Source organism: Mandrillus leucophaeus, unplaced genomic scaffold (genome assembly GCF_000951045.1).
Source record: "Mandrillus leucophaeus isolate KB7577 unplaced genomic scaffold, Mleu.le_1.0 Scaffold267, whole genome shotgun sequence".
In the NCBI taxonomy this organism is placed as follows: domain Eukaryota; kingdom Metazoa; phylum Chordata; class Mammalia; order Primates; family Cercopithecidae; genus Mandrillus; species Mandrillus leucophaeus.
Genome location: NW_012102776.1, coordinates 241420 through 265803, shown reverse-complemented (window position 1 = coordinate 265803; position 24384 = coordinate 241420). Strand labels below are relative to the sequence as shown.

General features: G+C 38.0%; 1 protein-coding gene across 6 annotated transcripts in view; it reads left to right on the top strand.

Moving 5' to 3' along the window:
- Positions 1-24384, top strand: part of PGR (progesterone receptor) — a 109821-nt gene that overhangs the window by 39798 nt on the left and 45639 nt on the right. For 5 of the 6 annotated variants that reach the window (XR_001006517.1, XR_001006515.1, XM_011984376.1 and 2 more), the window contains exon 3: positions 13606-13722. The exons of the other annotated variant lie outside the window; for it this stretch is intronic. Coding sequence is in view for 3 of the 5 variants with exons in the window: in XM_011984376.1 (XP_011839766.1) it covers positions 13606-13722 (117 nt within the window). In the remaining 2 variants the exon portion in view is untranslated. The remainder of the gene's footprint in view (positions 1-13605; positions 13723-24384) is intronic. 6 annotated transcript variants of the gene reach the window in all.

The window sequence follows — 24384 nt, the reverse complement described above, 5'->3', positions numbered from 1 at the left end:
AAAAAAAATGAATATGCTACCAAACAGGACTCTATAAACCACTTGGCTCTGCCTTCAGAAGATATCCAGAATCTGACCTCTTTTCCCTACCTCCACTGACCACTTTGGTTCAAGCCACTCTTATTCCCCTTTGGATGTATTGCAGTGGTCTGTTGACAGTCTCATTTCTATCCTTACCCTCCTAGATTCCAGAGGTTGAGAGTCTGCCCTCAACTTAGGAGCCATTGTGATACTGTTAAAATATAAGTCAGATCATGTTAGCCCTCTGCTCCAATGTCTCCAGTGGTACCACATATTTTAGAGAAAAATCAAAGTTCTTACAGTGGCCTTCAAGACCCTACAGCATCTGCACTCTGTTGCACTCTGATTGTACTGTCTACTACTCTTCTCCCTGGCTTAGCCAGCTCTAGCCTTACTCACATCCTCAAACAATCCGTCATCTCTTAGCATCTTAGCAATTTCTTCTTTCCTCTCTAATTCCTTTTCCCAACACTCCCCACTCCTCCAACCCATTCCAGCTTCCAGCTTCCATGAGTATCCTGAAACATAACAAACTTTGGTGACTGCCAGTGTCTCACTTAACACGTTCCCCCACTAGAGTGTTGTCAAGTTGTCTCATTTAACACCACTAACATTTAATATCAGTAATAGGCAGATTCAATCTTAGGGAAAATATGCCTAAAATTTATTTGCTTAAAAAAAAGAAAAGAAAAATTTGGATAATAATCTGCTTTGAATTATTACAAACACAACAGTATCTGTGAAACAAGACTGAGTGTCATAAGGAAACAACCGGATTAGAGAGAAGCATAGCTGGATGAGATAAGAAACTACTGCAGTATGATCCAAAATGCAATAACAGTTAAAATCCATATTGGTGGTCATAAAGAGCAGGAAATAACACCAATTATGTAGAATTCACATTTAAGGAGTTACTTCAGAATGAAGGGAAATTGGTAAACTGGTGAAAATTACATGCTATGATTTATTGTTTTTATTATGTACCAGTCATTGTGATAACATTTCATCTAATTTAGTTCACTTAATCCATATAACAACATTATAAAATATTTATTTCTATAATATATGTGGGAAAACTAAGAGTTTGATTAAATAATTTTATCATGCTGCAGAGAGTGACAGAACTGAATTTGAATGAAAGTCTAGGAAAGGCCTTATCACTATGCTGTTGGACAACAGATATGATGAATAGAGAGCACTTATGCAACCCATAAATATCCAGTGATTCTGAAAAAGAAACTAAAAAACACGGCAAGCAAAAATATTAATTGATTATAGAAAATTACTCTTTCTTATGTGTCTTTTTTACGAGATCATTCCTACATTGTGTCATCAGCGCAATGTTGGCACATGGTAGATATTCAAGAAATATTTGTTTATTGAACTGTCATAATTACTATTTATTAAGCATTTATTCTGTGTCTGTCATGGTGCTATAGATTTTATATACATTATTTACCCTCAAAGCAACTTTTAAACTGTTATTTTATAGATGAGGATAATGTAGCACCAAGAAGTTAAGTGATCTGTTCAAGGTTATATTTTTAATAATAGGTGGTAGAACACAGATAACAGAAGTAAGTTTAGCAGTTAAACAAAAATTTTACTTTTTAGATCAAAAAGACTCACTGCATCCCAGGTAAATATAATTTTAAAAAGCTAAAACTTTGCATATATTGGTAATTTTTCATATGAAGAAAAAACACCCTATATGCATTTAAGTAGGATTAATAAAACTGGTTAACTACTAAGACATAAAAATTGCGTTGACATTAGATTTCCTCCTTGAGTACTAAATGCTTGGATTGGCAAAAATTCCATCAGGTAGAGTTGCTATTCTTGGGTGAAGATAACATATATTCTTATATATGTAAGAGGTCAGGAATATGCCCAGTCAATACCAAAGTACTTGTTTGTCTGATGGTTGGACTAATTTGGGATTCCTGTAGTGTCCTGTAGTTCAGGGTGAAGTTTAGTAACATGCTGGGGTAAGAGACAGGAGCTGCTATTCTCCGCCCTGCTGCCCACCAGTGTGCTGTATCCCTCCCCAGGATCGCCCTTAAGGTCTCAGATGCTCACACCTGGTGTTCAGTGCCCAGTGGTCTGTTCTCTAGCCAGCATATTCTGTGTCGTCTTAGATTCTAGTCCAAAGACTATTTAGATCTGCTGTATCCTTGGGAATTTCCATGCACTTTATTATTTCTTCTACGGCAGGGATCTCCAACCTAGAACAAGCCTATGACTTGTGGGCCATACCAGACTGACTTTCATTGTTTCATTCCTTGAACTATTGAACATACATTATTATTTCTCCTGCCATTTTACTCACCTGCTACTCACCTCCTGCTGTGAATCAGGCCACACAGCAGGCGGTGAGCAGCAGGTGAGTGAGCATTACTGCCTGAGCTGCACCTCTCATCAGACCAGTGGCAGCATTCGATTCTCATAGCAGCGCAGGCCATATTGCAAACTGCGCATGCCAGGGATCTAGGTTGTGCTCCTTATGAGAATTTAACTAATGCCTGATAATCTGAAGTGGAACACTTTCATCCTGAAATCACTGCTTCCCCCAACCACCCCTCCTCCACTGCCCCCAGTCAGTGGAAAATTCATCTTTCATGAAACCTGTCCCTGATGCAAAAAAGGCTGGGGACTGATGTTCTAGGGAAAATTACATGTTTATGTATCTACTTTGTTACAAGGTTACTTGAAATAAACCAGTAAAATGCTTAGTATTTTGGTCTCTAATATGCTCAATAAGATTTTCCTTCTCTCCCTCCACCCACACCTTTTTCTTTCACTTTTATCAAAAATCCTTGGATCTTCATGAAGATATTTTAAAACTTACTGGTTTGTTATTGTCCAGCTGTCTTTCACACTCTGCTAGATAGTCACTCTTCATTCCACTTTACATGACCATCCCCTGATTACTACTGTGAAAAACTGGTCTGAACCTTTGTCTCATTCTGCATGCATCTTCAGAATATGCTGGATGCTAGAAAACATACAAAAAAACTTTAAGGAATAGTACAGCGAGTATCTGTAATCAACAATTTGAAAGTAAGTTGCAGACATCATGACATTTCACCTCTTAAGACTTCAAAATTCATGTCCTAAGGACAAGAATGTCTTCCATTATAACCACAATATTATCACACCAAAATTTTAACATTGATAAAACAATTCTAATATTCAGCCAGTATTAAAATTTCTTCAGTTTTTCCCAAAATGTTTTGTATAGAATTTTTTTTTCATTCAGGATCCAGTCAGGAATTGTGTATTTTACTTGGTTGACAACTCTATTTAGTTTTCTTTAATCTAAAAAGATCTCCCACCTTTGTTTGTCTTTCAGGACATTAGCATTTTTTTTTCAGGAGTCTAGGCCAGCTGTTTTGTAGAAAGTTCCATAATCTGGCTTTGTCTGATTTTTTCCTCCACATAATTATATGCCAGTTAAACATTTTGACAAGAATCCTGCACAGGCCAACAGTTCTCAGACACTGATGTCATGACCCCCTTATGTGCGTAAAAATTGCTACAAGCCCAAAGAAATTTTGTATACATGAATTATCTCTCTCAGTATTTACTGTTAGAAATTAAAACTCATAATGTTTTAAAACTTTTTATTAGCTCATTTTTTTAAAAAGCCAACCCATTAGACACTAATTATTCAAACCAAAAAATGTAATGACAAGAATGACATTGTTTTACATTTTTATAAGTCATTTTAATGTCTATCTTAATAGAAAACAGCTGGATTCTCATATCTGGATCTACAGTCAATCTGTTCCAATATGTTGTTTTGGTGGAAGCATGGGAAGAAAATGTGGCCTCACACAGATACATAGTTGGAAAATGCGGGAGTATTTTAATTGTCTTTTCAGACTTGACAAGTGGTGGCCATTTCATTAGAAATTACAAAAGGAAGATTCTCTATTTCTATTATCCCTTCTGTTTTATCAGCTCTAAATATTTTTAATAGTTCTCTCTCTCTTCCAAGAGGCAATTTGGTAATCTTAAAATACATTTAATAATGGAAAGCCAAACATACTTATTATTTACTTTTAATTTTCAAATTTCAAAGTTGTGAGTTTGTGCCCTAGTAATCTCCAGTGGTTTCCAGTGAGTTCCTCTTGTTTCTTTCATTCTTTCTCTTCTTACATATTATTATGTACTCATGTTTTTTAAAATATATATTCAGTGTGTTTTAATCACTTGAACTAGTTCTTTTTGATGTTCAAATGGTTTTAATTTTGGTTGGTGTGACTTATCAGTGGTCAACGAGAGACAATTTTATTAGCCCTCAGTAAAAGCAAATCATCTGTCACAGCAAAGCATCCCAGGCTCAACTTGCAGATTTCCTGCCCTAGTCCTGGATCAGTCATTTCCCCAAGGAGCTCTGATTCCTTTTAGATGAAAATTATGTTAGATGTGAAAATCTGAATTCCTGCTGGAGTTGTCTTTACTTCTGGGCATTTTCAGTGAACAGACCTAGAAAATATCTCTTTTTGAAAAAGTAAGGGGATCATGAATTTATACCATGATTTCTCAACCTCACACTGTTGACCTATTGGGCCACATAATTGTTGCAGGGGGGATGTCCTGTGCATTATGGGATGTTTAGCAGCATTTTTGGTCTCTCTGCAATAATACCTACCCTCTAGTTGTATAAACCAAAATTGTCTCCAGATATTGGGAAATGTCCTGGTGGGGAAGGGAGCAAAATTGCCTCTACTTGAGGATTACTGGTTTACATTTGTATTTCTAGCAAAATCAAAATCATTGCTAATTGTTTTATCTATATGTAGAGTGTGTGTGTGTGTGTGTGTGTGTGGATTCAAAATACTAGTATCAGCATTATTACCTCTAACAACAAAACCTGCTTTGTAGACTCGCTCTTCCATCTCCTGTATAAAATCTTAGGCCAGTCCTATAGATTTTAATCAGAAGAACCATCTCATTCCACTGATTGTATTAGTCTGTTCTCATGCTGCTGTGAAGAAATACCTAAGACTGGGTAACGTATAAAAGAAAGAGGTTTAATTGACTCACAGTTCCACATGACTGGGAAGGCCTCAGGAAACTTACAATCATGGTGGAAGGGGAGGCGAACATGTCCTTCTTTACAAGGCAGCAGGAGAGAGAATGAGTGCCAGTAGGGGAAATGCTAGACTCTTATAACACCATCAGTTCTCATGAGAATTCACTGATTGATCACGCTGCTCATGATGATCACAAGAAGAGCATGGGGGGAAACCACTCCCATGATTCAATTACCTCCCACTGAGTTCCTCCCACAACATGGGGTGATTATGGGATTACAATTCAAGATGAGGTTTGGGTGGGGACAGAAAGCCAAACCATATCAGTAATCAAAATGCCCAGGGAAGCATTATGCCAAATTTACAAATCCTCTTCTAAATTTAGATTTCTTCTTTGCCCCAATTCAGCACTCACTGCTTTGAACTTGAAGCCTACAGGGAAGAACAAATAAGATCTGCTTCTTTTCTGTTTATGCTGCCCACACTCACCCACTGGCAGCTGATTTTGACCCTTCCAGGGCCAGGGTGTGGGAAGAGAAGTTAGACAGAGTGCATAATTTTACAGAACAAGCAGGAATTTTACTGTCACTGGGGTTATCTGTGTTTGGTGCGAGATTACAGGCTACTCTTCCTCTAGTGGGATACTTTGGTGAGATTCGTGGAGACACCTTACTGAGAGGCTCTAACTGTAATCCTGCAATCCTGTAATGCAGTAGACACCTCTCTTCTCTCTGGACATGACCGTGACCCTGTGCTTCTAGATTTCTGCTGACTGACGCTACACAGACTCTGTTGGATCACAATACTCTCTAGGTTGTCCTCTTAGCTGGAGCTAGTTTTTAAAAGAAAGAAACCTTTATTGATAAATATTTTCAGAAAAGCACTCAAATTAAAGATGTAGAGCTCATCAGTAGGTAAATGAAACCATGTTGTTATCACTCAGACCCCAAAATTTAAAGATCATTAGGTTCCCAGAAGCTCCATTTTGCCCCTTTCAATCATTCCCCAAAAGTAACCGCCATCCCAATTTCTAATATGATAGATTGGTTTGAACTATTTTAGAACTTTATATTAACAGAATCATATAGTATTTTTCTGTGTCTGCTTATTTTACACAACATTATACTTACGGAGTTCATCCACATTTTGCATGGAGCTAGACATTTATTCTCGTTGCTGTGTAATAATGCATTGAATAAATAAAACCACTTGTTTACACATTCTGCTATAGGTGATCATTTGGGTTGTTTTCAGATTGAAGCTATTATGAACACTGCTGCTATAAATATTCTTGTACAAATCTTCTATTTTTTGCATGTCCCTACAGATAAGCTTTTCATTTGCCTCTCCAAGGACGCTGGCAATTTCACTGGTCCTGTACCAGTCTTTGTTCCTTGGCCCGGGTTCCTATACCATGTAATAGTGAAAATTCACCTCCCATTAAAGGCCAATATTTTATTTTGTTTATGTTGTTTTTAGTCATAAATGATTTTTGTTCTCACTCTGACTTTTGGACCGATTCCTGGCTTCCTGGCGTTTTCTGTATAGTGTTTTCTAGCCCTGTTTTCATTGCTAAGGCAGGCTTTTAAGGTTCTACATTTTTATGCATGTAGTTCAGCCCTGCCACTCTCTTCCATTGGGACTGAAGTAATATATCCCATCCTGTCACGGGCTTTAAACTCCATTTCTTATCTTTCAGGCATTTCTTATATCTGTATCTGAAACTTTTTTGGATCACCACAGAGTCCAGTTAAGTTTGTTCCTCTGGCTTTCATTTCTTTTTTCTTTTCTGGCTTATGGAGATTTACGTACCTTTTTTTCCAGACTGTAATTAAGCAACATGCTTCTATCACAATTTCTCCAGTATTTCTGTGTTTGTGGTAGAATGATTGCCCTCATATGGACCAGCTCATGTTGCTTCAAGCCCATGACTGGCGGGTCACACCATATTGACTTTCACTATTTCATTCCTTAAACTACTGAACATATATTGTTTCCTGCCATTTTACTATGGATTTTCCCCTCCTTTTCAAAAATGCCGTGAAAAATTGTGAACTCTCTCAGACGTAAGTGAAATATGTTCACCTGTGCTCATATTGAGAAGCAACACAAACAATATAAAGTTCTTCTTTTACAGGTAAGTCCCTTTCTTATGATAAAGATATTTTATTTCCTTTAAAATGGAATTTTATTTGTCATCTATCTAAAATTTTTGTAAGTCACTAGGCAAATAAAATGATCTAATCACATCTTGATAGTGCTTTTATTTTCACAGAATATTTTTTAATAAGAGTAACACTTGGGGCTGGGCGCGGTGGCTCATGCCTATAATCCCAGCACTTTGAGAGGCTGAGGTGGGCGGATCACAAGGTCAGGAGATCGACACCATCCTGGTTAACACGGTGAAACCCCGTCTCTACTAAAAATACAAAAAATTAGCCAGGTGTGGTGGTGGGGCCTGCAGTCCTAGCTACTCGGGAGGCTGAGGAAGGAGAATGGCATGAATCCGGGAGGCGGGGCTTGCAGTGAGCCAAGATCAGCCCACCACGCTCTAGCCTGGGCGACAGAGTGAGACTCCGTCTCAAAAAATAGTAACACTTGGAAATTAGATGTTAAAAATAGTCTTGTTAGACTTCACATTTAATTATGGTCTATTACTATAAAAAGGCAAGAAATTGCTGAATAAAAGGCATTCTGTAAGAAAAAAGTTAAAAGGGGGTAAAAAATCAGAAGCAAGTGACTATTTACTATATATGACAAGTAAAATATGTCTTATACTGTTGAATATAACTATATTTACAAATATAAGTGAAACCATAGGTATAATTGGATATACACTTATCTAACAAATATTTATCAAACTGTATTTGACACAAGAGTTAAAAGTATCAAACTAATTATTTCCTACTCTTATAGAACCTAGTAGCAATAGGCACACAGTATATAATAAGAATATGTTCTGTGCAGTTGGTACACAGAAGAAATGTCTAAAGCCTTTATGAGAACAGTCAGGTAAGACCAGTTGAGGGGAGCAGTTAAGCCAAGGCTTGAAAGATGAGTGAGATTTTGTTAAGTTGATAAATTGGAAGGAAGGGAGGAAAGTCATAGAGGCATGAGAGATTTTGGGCGTAATCCAAGGATGTTAGTACTCTGGAGCATAAAGAATATGGGAAAGAGTATGTGATTAGAAAGAAAAGACATAACAGTTTGAACTCACCCCCTGCTTTCTCCACCCTAAAACAGATCAGTTTTGCAAGGAGAAAGAAGTGTAGTGCTCTATTAAGTTCCCCAGGTTTCAACAGGGCCAGATGATGCATATATTAAGGGAGAGAGCTAGATAGTGGCTCCTACTGGAGTGAACTCCCCTATTTATCATTATGCCATGTAACCTGTTTGTGGTGGCTTATAGCTTTTAAGTGTTCCTAAATGTCTTATACTCCTGGTGGTAACAATGTAGGTAAATAGCAAAGATGGTTAACAAATGGAATGCTCCGAGTCTTTTAATATAGTGACTTGTTTTACACTTGTTGTATAGTGACAATGTTATGTTGGACCGAGGAGAAGAAACAATATGCAATTTGAACCATCAACTTATGGTTCATGATGAGTGAGTGAGTAGATCTAGACATGGATGTGTTTCTCAAAACCAGGATATAAACTGAGGACTATTGTCTGAAGAAAATGGTAGCAACTGATGTTATGTTAGATTTTCGTCTTTTTCTAGATTTCCAGGAAAATGTTGTGACAGGGCTAATGCATTTGTGCCTGACTTTTCTTCACCTGCATATACAGCCGGGTACCTGATGGAGTGACACATGTAGTGAGTGGCTTCCTCTGCATTCATTGCATTTTTGGTGGCTCTGAGTCCTGGCCATGCATTATGGTTCAGAGGCAATGCCTGGGCCCCGTGCCAAATTATCTTAGTCAGCTCTAGTTGGAACTGGCTAGCTACAACATTTCTTTAAGCCAAAAAAATTGCTTGAGAAGATAAACCTATAACTATACCCCCTATATTTTGTTTGCACGATAATGCATCTACTTTGCAGTTTTGATGGCTCATCACTTAGTGTTAAAGATGATGAAAAGTTAGAGTGAACTGAGCTTCCAGATTTCTTTAAACTGTTCCAGTCTGTCACAGGCAGTCTACAATGATATGAGTTGTGCCAACCCCTCAAGGTCGTGACTTCATGCCAGTGTCCTTAATTATTAAATATTTTCCTTCCCACTCAAACTTTAAATATTGAACCTCTAAGTCATTCTTTCTTCCAAACTTATAAGAATTGCATTCTGTTTGTTAACTATAATTTCCTTATTTATATTCATATTTAAATTTATACTTATGTTTAAATTTATTTGGTACTTATCATCAGTCTCTTCATACCAGACTTCCTACCTCATACATTGTTTGCTATAACTTATCTGTTGTTGACTGGATGACATCTTTAGGAAGAGTATACTGGGGGCTTATTTCCCAATTTTATGCATGTTTCAGAATATATTTAAGTTGCCTTTAAACTGAATAAATTGACTAGATATAGACTTCTTGGACCACATCTAGAAAAACCTAACTATATTTGAGATTTAGATGTGTGATAATCATAATTATAGTAGACATTTGTTAAGTACTTGCTATGTGCCAGACTATTCTAAGCTCTTACATGGGCTTGTGTATTCCTTAGATCCAATCCAAGGTACTAATGTTATCTTCATTTTAATTGCCAAATGTCATCCAGCTACTAGGTGATGAGATTGACATTCACACTTAAACAGTACTGCTCCAAAGTCCATATGCTTAACTTTCTATACTACCTCTCAAGATCATTAACCTAAAATGTTTAACTGTGTGGCCTTGAGCATGTTATTTAACTTCTAGATGCCTCAGTTAACTCTCTATAAAATGAGAATAATACCTCCAAAGTTTGCTTTGATGATTAAATGAGTTAATATATGTCAATAGCTCATAACAGTGCCTGGCACACAGTAAGTGCTTAATAATTTTCTGTTGTTCTTGTATTATTTGTGGATAGTAAGTTGCAGATCTGAGCTTTGAACAAGCAGTTTGGCCTCTAACTTTGCTCTTTGGTACTACAATGTAGCGTCAGCAATTAAGATGGCATTTTAATTTAGTGGGGGAAAAACGTGGATTAGTCAGTAAACAGTGTTGGGATATAGTAGATACTCAATACTTGTTGAATGAATGAGAGTTTCATAAAAGTATAAATACATGCACTTAAATATTAACAAATAAATATTAAGAACCATTTAGATTTGTATAGACAGTTTGGAAATATTTTAGTCTGTTCCACTGCAATAAAAAAATACCTTAGACTGGGTAATTTATAAATACAGAAATATTCAGAAATATTTTCTGACAGTTCTAAAGGCTGAGAAGTCCAAGATCAAGGTGGCACAGATTCCACATCTGGTAAGAGCTTGCACTCTTCTTCCAAAATGGTGCCCCTTGCTGCATCCTCACATGGCATTAAGGACAAAAAGGACCAAATTCACTCCCTCAAGCCCTTTTGAAAGGGTACTGATTCCATCCATGAAGGCAGAGACCCCACCTCTTAATATTGTTGCATTGGGGATTAAGTTTCAATATGAAGTTTGAAGGGGACACAAACATTCAAACCGTAGCAAGAAGGAAGCAAAAATGAGAAGAGATGCATGATTATCAAATTGTAGGTTATTTTCTGTTTTGAATTTCCTTATGTTCTTACAGAATTTCTCTAATAATACAATTCATGATATAACTTGAAGAGATAACCACTAAGTTGTATTTTTTAGATATTGAGTTTGAGGTACCTAGAAAGATGACTGGAAGGTCAGAGCTCATATGGAGATTTTGGGACCATCAGAAGATAATGAGATTCCCCACAAAGTGTGTGCAGTGGCACACAACATATAAGGACTAAGCAAAGTAAGAGGAGTTGACAAAGGGAATTTAAAAGGAACTGCTGGAAAGACAGGTGAAGAGTCAGAAAAGAGAGGCCCCAAAATATGAATCAGTGGGACAGGCGGGGAAAGAAATCACCTGAAGCAAATGATTCAGAAGATCAGGAAAGCATTCACAGCATTTAGAAATGAAAAAATCTTTGATGATGTTAAGCGATTTTATAAGAATAGTGACTACACAAGTCAAATTACCACATAGGAATAAAGAAAGTTAGGTAGAAACAGCAAATGTAGATGATGTTTTCAACAACTTTGATGACCAAAAAAAAGGGGAATGGATTCCGGGAGAATCTAGAGTGAGCTAGGGTTCCTTTTTTTGGTGCTGGAACTTTTTTGGATGGAAAAATAATGAGAGAGCAGGACATCACTGGACAGGAGAGACTAAAGATTTTAGGAGAACAAGGAGGAAATCGATGGGACAAGACTTGAAAGCAGATAGGGAGGAACTGTTTGAAGGACGAAAGCAAAAACGGTTGGTAAAGAGGACTCTCTATGAGATACTACTGAATAAGGAGGTGATATTGTAGGCCATTTTAGAAATATAAATGAGACAGATGAGCAGCATGCCAGCTTCTGGTGTTTAGATCAGACCTTTTTCCTGGGTATTTATGACCTGGAAGCAGAGAGTAGGACAGCCTCCCTTCAAACAACAATTACATCTGTGTGCTCTATTTCTTGAAGTCTGTTTTCTCTAAAGAATAGAGAACCTTGCCGGACACGGTGGCTCTTGCCTGTAATCCCACCACTTTGGGAGGCTGAGGCAGGCAGATCACCTGAGGTTGGAAGTTTGAGACCAGCCTGACCAATATGGTGAAACCCCATCTCTACTAAAAATACAAAATTACCCAGGCATGGTGGTGCATGCCTGTAATCCCAGCTACTCAGGAGGCTGAGGCAGGAGAATTCCTTGAACCCAGGAAGGGGAGGTTGTGGTGAGCCAAGATTGTGCCATTGCACTCCAGGCTGGGCAATAAGAGCGAAACTCCGTCTGAAAAAAAAGAATAGAAAATCTTGCTATTTTCTGTTCTCTCTTCTTATGAGATACCAATATAGGGTCTAAATAGATGATTGATTGATAGACTGACTTACACACCCCTTGCTCTCACAGTCACTCCTATAGCCTAAATATATAACTTGTGGTTTAAAAAAAAAATTAGAGTCAAATCAGAAAGTAGCATGCAGTACACTCTGCTAACCTCCTGTAGGATCGGCATTATGTGCACAAAAGTCAGCATAGATATGAGGCTTCACAGTTACCCTTTATTAGGTGAAAGCTTAATTCCTGGGACTCTAAACAAGAGACGAACACTACTGTGTGAGTGTACATGAACATAAGTTTATAGAGGCATATATCTTTATGAAAATATTTGTGCTTTTCCAGAAATGCCCGAGGTCAGGAACCTTCTTGATATCAGCTGTCACATAGATAGGCCTTTTGGTGTTTTTGCCCTTTGCCATTTAGGCTTATCCTTCCCCTGCTTGATTAAGTACGTGTTGTAGGTACCTCTGAGTTCCTTTACTGCAAACTTTGGCCAGAAGACTCTGATTTTAATCTTAACTAATGTAAATACTACAGGAAAATTCCATGATCTTTTAAAATTGTTTGGCATGTTCAGAAGTATAAGTAGGCTGAAGTAGGCTGATGATACTAAAAGACTCACAGTCTATTTTAAAGAATTTTTTGGGGAAAAAAAGAGTGTCAGAAAAAGTAAATTAATGTTTACATGTTTAAGCTGAATTTTTTTATTTTTGTTAAATCTAAATAAATTAGATTGTTCCATGCCTTATTAGCATATTTGTGGTTTAAAAATCATTGTTGAATATTAAATTCATGTGCCAGACCTTTTTAAAGGCATCCATAGTTTCCTCTACACAAAGTGACCCCAGGGTGATGTGTGATGTGTATCATCTGTACTTCTATAATTTTTCTCTTCTTTATTGAGTACTTCTGTCTGTTTTAAGTTCTTCCTTTATCATTATTTCTGTTCAAGGTATTTTCTAATGTGTAGTCAAAATAAAGCAAGTATTAAATTCAGTACAATAAGTGCTCTTTTTTTACATGCTCTTCCATTGATTCCTTAAAGAGAGAACCAACTCTGGGACTTTTCCAATAGAACTAAGAATTTAGATTTTTTAAAAAAGTCTATTCCAGAGGCCTCTTCAATTCTTTAGTCTGTATCTGTTTTCTTAAAGGCATCGATGTCAGAAAGAAAGGTTTTACTAGAGTTTGACCACCTCATACAACTAATGCTTATCAACAACGTGTAGCTAATCTTGAAATGACATCTAAAGGCAATCTGATACTGACACCATTAAGAAGATAAACAGAAATCTTTTGCAAAAGATTTTTAAAGGAGCCCTAGGATTGATTCTTCAGCTACGCTCACCTCATTTAGGCTCCTAAAGGCACAGGTAAAGTACTGAGCAGTTTTATAGCTTCACCAACATTCAGCTGTGCCAGGCAGGAGGCTGGCTGAGTCATGCACTTGCTGATGTGTATCTAGTCTCTATTTCAGTTGCCACTGCATAGAATTTCCAGTGAATCTTAGATATTGTAAATAATTTTGACTCATTTTTTTTTTTTTAGGGCAGCATAACTACTTATGTGCTGGAAGAAATGACTGCATCGTTGATAAAATCCGCAGAAAAAACTGCCCAGCATGTCGCCTTAGAAAGTGCTGTCAGGCTGGCATGGTCCTTGGAGGTAATTCTGGTGTTTTCATCAATAGTATACTGTGTAATATTTATACTATAAAACTGTGTGTCAGAAAATTGTAATTTCGTATTCATCTTTGCTTTGTTTTGTTTTTTCTGTCTTGATTATTGGCAGTGACTCTGCACATGTGAGTGTCTGAATGAAGCAACCAATACCATTCCGTTAACTTTACAGGTTTCCAGCACATTGAAACTGTTAAGAGAAGAAAACTCCATTAATCTATATTGCCTATAAGTAGAGGTTATGGGCAATGCACTGACCTGTCATTAAGTAGCATGTGTCGGAGTTTGCTGCCCATTTTCTGTGTGACCATAGCCCTTCCTGGGCATCAGTCTACTTATCTGTAAAACCAGAGCATTAACGTTCCTTTCAGCTCAAAAACTGACTCTGCAGATTGGTCAGGTACATTGCTTACTAGCTTCTGCAAGTGATTGATTAAAGCAAGATTACTGTAACTGGGGTAGGAATCCATTTGATGAAGAGTTATATTAGTAATTCCCTTTTCCCATATTTTTATGAGAATGTCTAAAACTATCAATAATATAGCGCACATTTAAAAAATTAATGTCAGATAGTGACAGATAGTTTGAATGAAAACATAGCGGAGTGAGGGAGATCAAGCGAGCCACGGTTATGCAAGACAGTCCTACTCCCTTGCATTTTTTCACTTAGCCACATCCTGCACAACACTGTCTGGAAATCATGGCTTTTACATGTAGATATAACTTTTAAAAAACATAATAAAAATATTACATAATTGTTAAAGCTAAAAATGCTTTTTTCAGTGCACCAACTATAAACAGCTTGTGTTCCAGTGACGTTATGTGGATTTTCCTTTGGGAAATGCTATACTGAGACCAATGCTTGTCAAGTTTAAAACATATACAACTGTCATCTCCTTTGTTTTTGCAAACCTGCTGGACCAAAATTAAGCACCCAGGTAACATGCTGGGTACTTTACAGTAATTCATGTAATTAGATCACTTATAGAATTTTATAATTTCTTGATTAAAGATTTGTTTTCCTAAGTTAAGGGCAGTGATTAGGTTGACAGCAGTGCCTGGCTTAAGGAGGTGCTCAGTAACTCTCTATTAACTGAATGAAACCACAATCGCAGCAGATTAAAATTGTTTTTGAGTCCCACACCTCAATTACCACCTCTTTCTATTTCTGTTTCCACTCACAAGTCTTAAGGAGCCTCCTCAATTTTAGAAAATACAATTTCTCACAAAATCACACATCTAGTCAATGTTGGAGCCAGAAGAAAGACCTGAAAGTATCCTGACCCTGGTGCAGCCATTGTTTTCTCCTTGGCATGCTTGCCTTAGAAAGTAGCAGAGCCTCTAACGCTGACACTTAGATTCCATTAAGGTCTTTAATCTTGAGTGTTTTCCCAATGACTTTAAAAGATTGTTAAATTTTATCAAAGAATGGAAATGGCAGAGTTCTGGATAGAACCTTCAGAATATTCCTGGGGATCAGCAACATAACCTAGAGAATTTTATGTTATCTTTTAATATTCTAGGGCTTTATTTATTTATTTGAGACACTGTCTCACTCTGTCACCCAGGCTGGAGTGCAATGGCACAACCTGAGCTCACTACAATTCTGCCTCACAGCTTCCAGTGATTTTCCTGCTACAGCCTCCCGAGTAGCCGGTATTACAGGCACCCGCCATCACGCCCGGCTAATTTTTGTATTTTAGTAGAGACAGGGTTTCACCATGTTGGCCAGGCTGGTTTTGAATTCTTGACCTCAGGTGATCTGCCCACCTTGGCCTTCCAAAGTGCTGGGATTACAGGCATGAGCAACTGCACCCGGCCTTTAGCATATTATTCAAGCATCTATAATTCTTTATCTTCTGTAACCAAACTGCTTGTTACTTTAGCCTGTTACTCCTATGCTTTCCAAACCATATTCTATGGGCTTCACAGCTATTGCTACATTTTCATACCTTTTATATTATTTATTTGCTTAACTCTACTCCCTCCCTCCCTCCTTCCTTCCTCTTTCCTTCCCCCCTCTTCCCCCTCAATCATTTTCTAACTTGTACCCCATTCCTTTCTTTCAGTAACTGTATATTGAGCCCTTTCTAGTTACCAGATACTATTCTAAGTTCTGGGCATATAGCAGCAAACAAAATGGACAAAATTCCTGCCCTCATAGATCTTACACTGTGGGAGAAGGAGCAACAAATGTACATGTCAAATAATGATAAGTGCTGTGGAAAGATATTAAGCAGAGTTAGTAGGGATTATCAGGAAGCAGACTCACTACTGAACTCATTAGTCTAATAATATTTTTGTTGTATTTAGCCTCTTCCTGAGCAATAATATCTCTGAAATCACGGATTTGATATGCCAGTTATAATTTTTCTAAAAGACATTAAAATAAACTCTTAACTATTTAAATATATATTCAATGTACCACCTAAAAACTGCTTGTATAGCATAAATGAGTATGTGTTACACTCTGGAAAAGAGCATATTAGACCATTTTTTCCCAGCTGTTGCAGCTCTATTTATTTTCTCAGCTTTTATTTAGCTTCAGTGGGTACATGTGCACATTTGTTACCTGGGTATATTGTGTGACACTAATGTTTGAGGTACAAATGATCCCATCAGCTCGGTACTGAGGTACCGAGCATAGTACTCAATAGTTTTTCAACCCTTTCTTCTTCTTCCTTCCTCCTCTAGTAGTCCTCAGTTTCCATTGTTGCCATTTTTATGCTCATGAGTACCCAATGACTAGCTCCCACTTATAAGTGAGAACATGCAGTTTTTGGTTTTTTGTTCCTATGTTAATTTGCTTAGCATCTTGGCCTACAGCTACATCCATGTTGCTGCAAAGGACATGACTTCGTTCTTTTCATGGCTGCATACTATTCCATGGTGTATATATACCATATTTTCTTTGTCCAATCCACTATTAATGGGCACCTCGGTTAATTCCATATCTTTACTATTGTGAGTAGTGCTGTGATGAACATGTGAGTGCCTGTGTCTTTTTGATAGAACAGTTTATTTTATTTTGGCTATGTATCCAGTAATGGGATTGCTGGGTCTAATGGTAGTTCTGTTTTAAGTTCTTTAAGAAGTCTTCAAACCAGTTTCTATGGTGGCAGAACTAATTTACATTCACATTAACAGTATATTAGTATTCCCTTTTCTCCACAGCCTCACCAGCATTTATTAGGTTTTGTGTTTTTTAGGTTTTCTTTTTTGAGACAGAGTCTCATTCTGTGACCCAGACTGGAGTGCAGTGGCACGATTGTGGCTCACTGCAGCCTCAATCTCCTGGGCTCAAGTGATCTTTCTACCTCAGCATCCTGAGTAGCTGAGACTACAGGTATGCACCACCACACCTGGCAAACTTTTTATTTATTTATTTTTTGTAGAGATGAGGTCTCACTATGTTGCCCAGTCAGGTCTCAAACTTTTGGGCTCAAGTGACCCTCCCAAAGTGCTGGAATTACAGGTGTGAGCCACCATGCCTGGCATGAATTTTTAATAATAGTCATTCTGATTGGTGTAAGATGGTATGTCATTGTAGTCTTGATTTGCATATCTTAATGATTAGTGATATGGAGCATTTTTAAATGTTTGTTGGCTGCTTGTATGTCTGCTTTTGAGAAGTGTCTATTCAAGTCTTTTGCCCATTTTTTTGATGAGATTTTTTGCTTGTTCGACTGTGTAAGTTCCTTATAGATTCTGGATATTAGACATTTGTTGGAGGCATAGATTGTGAATATGTTCTCCTATTCTGTTGGTTGTCTGTTTACTCCATTGATAGTTTATTTTGCTGTACAGAAACTCTTTGGTTGAATTAGGTCTCACTTGTCAATTTTTGTTTTTTTTTTCAATTGCTTTTGAGGACTTAGTCATAAATTATTTCCCAAGGCTGATATCCAGAATTATATTTCCTAGATTTCCTTTTAGATTCCTGTAGTTTGAGGTGTTATATTTAAATCTTTAATCTACCTTGAGGTAATTTTTGTATATGGTGAAATGTAGGGGTCCAATTTCATTATTCTGCATGTGACTAGGTAGGTATCCCAGTACCATTTATTGAATAAGGAATTCTTTCTGCATTGCTTATTTTTGTCAACATTGTCAAAGATCAGATGGCTGTAGGTGTACACCTGTATTTCTGGGTCCTATATTCTGTTCCATTGGTCTGTGTGTCTGCTCTTGTGCCAGCACCATGCTGTTTTGGTTACTGTAGCCTTATAGTATAGTCTGGGATTGGGTAATGTGATGCCTCTGACTTTTCTTTTTGTTTAGGACTGCTGTAGTTATTTGGGCTCTTTTGACTTTATATAAATTTTAGAATAGCTTTTTCTGGTTCTGGAAAAAATGTCATTGGTAGTTTGATAGGAATAACATTGAATCTGTAGATTGCTTTGGACAGTATGGCCATTTTAACAATATTGATTCTTCTAATACATGAACATGGAATGTTTTTACATTTGTTAGTGTCATCTGTGATTTCTGTTAGCAATGTTTTATAGTTATCCTTGTAGAAATCTTTCATCTGCTTAGTTAGATGTATTCCTAGGTATTCTGTGTGTGTGTGTGTGTATATGTGTGTCTATTGTAAATGGGATTACTTTCTTGATTTGGCTCTCACCTTGAATGCTATAGTTGTATGGAAATGATACTAATTTTTGCAGGTTTATTTTGTGTCCAGAAACTTTACTGAAGACATTTATCAGTTTTAGGAGCCTTTTGGTGGAGTCTTTACAATTTTCTAGGTATAGAATCATGTATTATGCAAGAGAGATAGTTTGACTTCTTTTTTTCGTGTTTAAATGCCTTTTGTTTCTTTCTCTTGCCTGACCGCTCTGGCTAGCACTTCCAGTGTTAATAGGAGTGGTGAGAGTGAGCATCCTTAACTTGTTCCAGATCTCAAGGAAAATTCTTCCAGCTTTTGCCCATTCAGTCTGATGTTGGTTGTGGGTTTGTCATTGTGGTCTCTTATTGTTTTTAGGTATGTTTCTTTGTTGCCTAGTTTCTTGAGGGTTTTTATCAAGAAGTGGCATTGCATTTTATCAAAAACTGTTTCTGTGTCTATTGAGATGATCATATGGTTTTAATTCTTTTCATGTGGTAAATCATATTTATTGATTTGCATATATTGAGCTAACCTTCCATACCAGGAATGAGGCCAACTTGATCGTGGTTATGTTTGATTTGGTTTGGTAGTGTTTTGTTGAGAATGTTTGTGTCTGTGTTCATCAGGGATATTGTCTTATAGTTTTCCTTTTTCACTGTATCTCTTACAGGGTTTGGTATCAGGGTGATGCTGGCTTCAGGGAACGAGTTAGGGAGAAGTCTTTCCTTCTCGATTTTTTGAAATAGTTTCAGTAGAATTGGTACCAGCTCTATTTTGTGCATCTGGTAGAATTTAGCTGTGAATCTCTCTGGCGAGGGCTTTCCTTTTGGTTGGTAAGTTTTTTATTACTAATTCCATTTGGAACCCAATATTGGTCTGTTCAGTGCTTCAGTTTTTTCCTGATTTAAACTTGGGACATTGTGCGTTTTCAGGAATTTAATCATTTCCTCTAGATAGTGTAGTTTGTGTGTGTAGAAGTGTTCACAATAGTTATCTAAGGATCTTTTGTATTTCTATGGGATCCATTATAATGTCATGTTTGTCATTTCTGTTTGTGTTTATTTGGATCTTCTCTTTTTTCTTTGTTCGTCTAGCTAGCTGTCTATCAATCTTGTTTATCCTTTAAAAAAACAACTTTTGGTTTTGTTGATTTTTGGGTCTCAATTTCATTCAGTTCTGCTCTTTAGTTCTTCCTTGTCTTCTGCTAGCTTTGGGGATAGTTTTTTCTTGTTTTTTTTTTTTTTTTTTTTTTCTTAAGTTCCTCTAGGTGTGATGTTAGATCATTAATGTGAGATCTTTCTAACTTGTTGATGTAGGCATTTAGAGCTATAAACTCTCCTCTTAATATTGTTTTTGCTACATCCCAGAGATTTTGGTAAGTTGTTATCTCTGTTTTCATTTATTTTAATTTTTTATTTCTGCTTTGATTTTATTGTTTACTCAAAGTTCTCCAGAGCAAACTTTTTAATTTCCATGTAATTGTGTGGTTTGTGCAGATCTTCTTGACGTTGGCTTCTCTTTGTATTCCACTGTGACCTGACAGTATGACTGGCATGATTTTGATTTTTTTAAATGTATTGAGTCTTGGTTTATGGCCAAGGATGTGGTGAATCCTGGAGTATATGTTCTGTGTATGTTCTGTGTACAGATGAGAAGAATTTATGTTCTGTGGTTGATGAATTATTCTGTAGATGTTTATTAGATCCAATTGGACAAGCATTGAGTTTAAGTCCAGAATATGTTAGTTTTCTGCCTTGATGATCTAATGCTGTCAGTCCCCCACTATTGTTGTGTGGCTTTCTAGGTCCTTAGAAGTCCTTGTTTTATGAATCTGGGCATATGTTGAGGCCAATGTTGAGGGCCAATGTTGAGGGCATATATATTTAGGATAGTTAAATCTTCTTATTGAATTGAATGAATTCATTAGGCAATGCCCTTCTTTTTCCTTTTTTACTGCTGTTAAAGTCTGTTTTATCTGATCTAAGAATAGCAACCCCTGCTCTTTTTAGTTTTCTGTTTGCATGCTACATCTTTCTCCAACCCTTTACTTTGAGCCTATGGTTGTCATTACATGTAAGATGGGTTTCTTGAATACAGAAGATGAATGAGTCCAGTTTTCCTAACTCGTTTGCCACTCTGTGATTTTTTTTTTTAGATGGCATCTTGCTCTGTTGCCCAGGCTGGAATGCAGTGGCGTGATCTCAGCTCACTGCAACCTCCACCTCCTGGGTTCAAGCAATTCTCCTGTCTCAGCCTCTCGAGTAGCTGGGACTACAGGTGCCTGCCACCAGGCCTGGCTGATTTTTGTATTTTTAGTAGAGATGGGGTTTTACCTTGTTGGTCAGGCTGGTCTCAAACTCCTGATCTCAGGTGATCCACCCACCTCAGCCTCCCAAAGTGCTGGAATTACAGGTGTGAGCCACTGTGCCTGGAGCCACTCTGTGACTTTTAAGTGGGACGTTGTATTAGTCCATTCTCGTGCTGCTATAAAGTACTACCTGAGACTGGGTAATTTATGAAGAAATGACATTTAAATGACTCGCAGTTCTGCAAGCTTAACAGGAAGCATAGCTAGGCAACCTCAAGAAACTTACAATCAAGGCAGAAGGTGAAGTGGAAGCAAGCACATCTTACCATGGCAGAGCAGGAGAGGTAGGTTGGGGGAGTGCCACACACTTTTAAATCATCATATCTTGGGAGAACACACTCACTATCATGACAACAGCATGGGGGAAATTTGACCCCATGATCCAATCTCCTCCTACCAGGTTCCTCCCTCAACATTGGGAATTACAATTCAACATGAGATGGGATGGGGACACAGAGCCAAACCATATCATTCCGCCCTGGCCCCTTCCAAATCTTATGTCCTTCCCACTTTTCAAAACACAATCATGCCTTCCCAATGGTCCCCCAAAGTCTTAACTCATTCCATCATTAACCCAAAAGCCCAAGACCAAAGTCTCATCTGAGACGAGGCAACTCCCTTCCACCTATGATCTTGTAATATCAAAACAAGTTAGTTACTTCCAAGATACAATAGGGATATGGGCATTGGGTAAATGCTCCCATTTTAAATGGGAGTAACTGGCCAAAACAAAGGAGATACAGGCCCCATGCACGTCCAAAACCCAGCAGGGAAGTCATTAAATATTAAAGCTCCAAAATAATCTCTTTTGTCTCCATGTCTCACATCCAGGGTAAACTGATGCAATGGGTGGGCTCCCAAGGCCTTCAGCATCCCCACTCTGTGGCTCTGCAGGGTACAGCCCCCACAGCTGCTTTTACAGGCTGGCATTGAATGCCTGTAGCTATTCCAGGCACACAATGCAAGCTGTTGATGGATCTACCATTCTAAAATATGGTTGATGGTGGTCCTCTTCTCACAGCTCCACTAGGCAGTACCCCAGTGGGACCTCTGTGCAGGGGCTCCAACCCCACATTTCCCCTTCACACTGCCCTAGTAGAAGTTCTCCATGAGGTCTCCGCCCCTGAAGCAGATTTCTGCCTGGATATCCAGGCATTTCCATACATCCTCTGAAATCTAGATGGAGGTTTCCAAACCTCAACTCTTGCCTTCCACATACTCACAGGCCTAATACCATGTGGAAGCCACCAGGGCTTTGGGTTTGCATCCTCTGAAGCCCTGGCCCAAGCTGTACCTTGGCCCCTTTTAGCAACAGCTGGAGCTGGAGCAGCTGGAATGCAGGGCACCATGTCCCAAGGCTGCACAGAGTAGCTAAGCCCTAGGCCTGGCCCACAAAACCATTAATCCCTCCTAGGACTCTGTGCCTGTGATGGGAGAGGCTGCTGTGAAGGTCTCTGATGCCCTGAGACATTTTCCCCATTGTCTGGACTGTTAACATTTGACTCCTCTTTAATAATGCAAATTTCTGCAACAGGCCTGAATTTCTCCCCAGGAAATTTTTTTTTTTTTCTTTTCTACCACATGGCCAGGCTGCAAAAATTTTTTTTTTTTTTTTTTTTTTTTGCTGTGCTTCACTTTTAAATGTAAGTTCCAGGTTCAGATAATCTCTTTTTTTCATGCATATAAGCATACATGTTTAGAAACAGCCAGGTCACATACATCTTGAATGCTTTGCTGCTTAGAAATTTCTTCCACCATATACTCCAAATCATCTCTCTGAAGTTCAAAGCTTCACAGATCTTTAGGTCAGGAGCAAAATGCCACCAGTCTTTCTGCTAAAGCATAGCAAGAGTGACCTTTACCCCAGCTCCCAATAAGTTCCTCACTCCATCTGAGACCACCTCAGTCTGGAGTCATTGTCTATGTCACTATCAGCATTTTGGTCACAACTATTCAACAAGGCTCTAGGAAGTTCCAAACATTCCCATATCTTTCTGTCTTCTGAGCCCTGCAAACTGTTCCAACCTCTGCCCATTACTCAGTTCAAAATCACTCCCACATTTTCAGGTATCTTTTTAAACAGTGTTCTACTCTCCCAGTCCCAATTTTTGTATTAGCTCATTCTCATACTGTTATAAAGAACTACCTGAGACTTGGTAATTTATGAAGAAAAGACCTTTGACTCATTTCTGCAGGCTTAAGAGGAAACATAGCTAGGAGGTCTCAGGAAACTTACAATCATGGTGGAAGGCAAATGGGAAGCAAGCACATCTCACCATGGCAGAGTAGGAGAGAGAGAGGGAATGACAGGGGAAATGCTACCACTTTTAAACCATCAGATCTCCTGAGAACTCACTCATTATCACAAAAACAGCATGGGAGAAATCTGCCCCTATGATCCAATCACCTCCCATCAGGTCCTCCCCAAACATTAAGAATTAAAATTCAACATGAGATTTGGGTGAGGACACAGAGCCAAACCATATCAGGCATTTAGACCATTTATGTTCAAGGTTAATTTTTATATGTGAGGTTTTGATCCCTTGTTTAGTTGTTAGCTGTTTGCTTTGTTGTTTCTATTGTGTTTTTGCTTTGTAGGGTGTGCAGGCTATGTGCTTAAGTGTGTTTATGTGGAAGCAGGTATGGTTCTTTTGTTTCCATGTTTAGAACTCCCGTGTAAAGATCTCTTATAAGGATGGTCTAGTGGTAACAAATTCCTTTAGCACTTGATTACCTGGAAAAGATTTTATTTGTCCTGCACTTATGAACCATAGTTTGGCAGTATGTGAAATTATTGGTTGGAATTTCTTTTAAGAACGCTGAAAATAGGCCCCCAGTCTCTCCTAGCTTGCAACCCTCTGCTGAGAAATCTGTTATTATCCTGATGAGGTTCCCTTTGTATGTGATCTGCATTTTTCTCTGGCTGCCTTTAAGATTTTTTTTTTCTGTAATGTTGCCCTTGAACAGTCTGGTGACTATATACCTTGGTGATTTTTTTGTTGTTGTTGTTTTGTTTTGTTTTGTTTTGAGACAGAGTCTCACTGTCACCCAGGCTGAAGTGCAGTGGTGAGATCTCGGCTCACTGCAACCTCTGCCCTCCAAGTTCAATGGATTCTCCTGCCTCAGCCTCCCGAGTAGCTGAAATTACAGGTGCCTGCCACCTTGTCTGGCTAATTTTTTGTATTTTTTAGTAGAGACGGGGTTTCACCATCTTGGCCAGGCTGGTCTTGAACTACTGACCTCATGATCCACCTGCCTCAACCTCCCAAAGGCTGGGATTACAGACCTAAGCCACCATGCCCAGCCAGTGATGTTCATTTTTATGGTATCTCACAGGTGTTCTCTGGATTTCTACCTCTCTAGCAAGATTAGGAAAGTTTTCTTGAATTATTCCCTCAAATATATTTTCCAGTTTGTTTGCTTTTTCTCCTACTCTCTCAGGAATGCCAATAGTTCATAGGTTTTGTTGCTTTATATAGTCTTATATGTCTCAAAATCAGCTCATTTAAAATAATTTTTTTCTTTATTTTTATCAGATTGGGTTAGTTCACAAGACCAGCCTTCAAGCTTTAAAATTTTTTCTTCTGCTTGATCCAGTCTATTGATAAGGAATTTCAAAATATAATTGAAAGCTTTAAGTGAGTTTTTCAACTCCAGAAGCTACTATT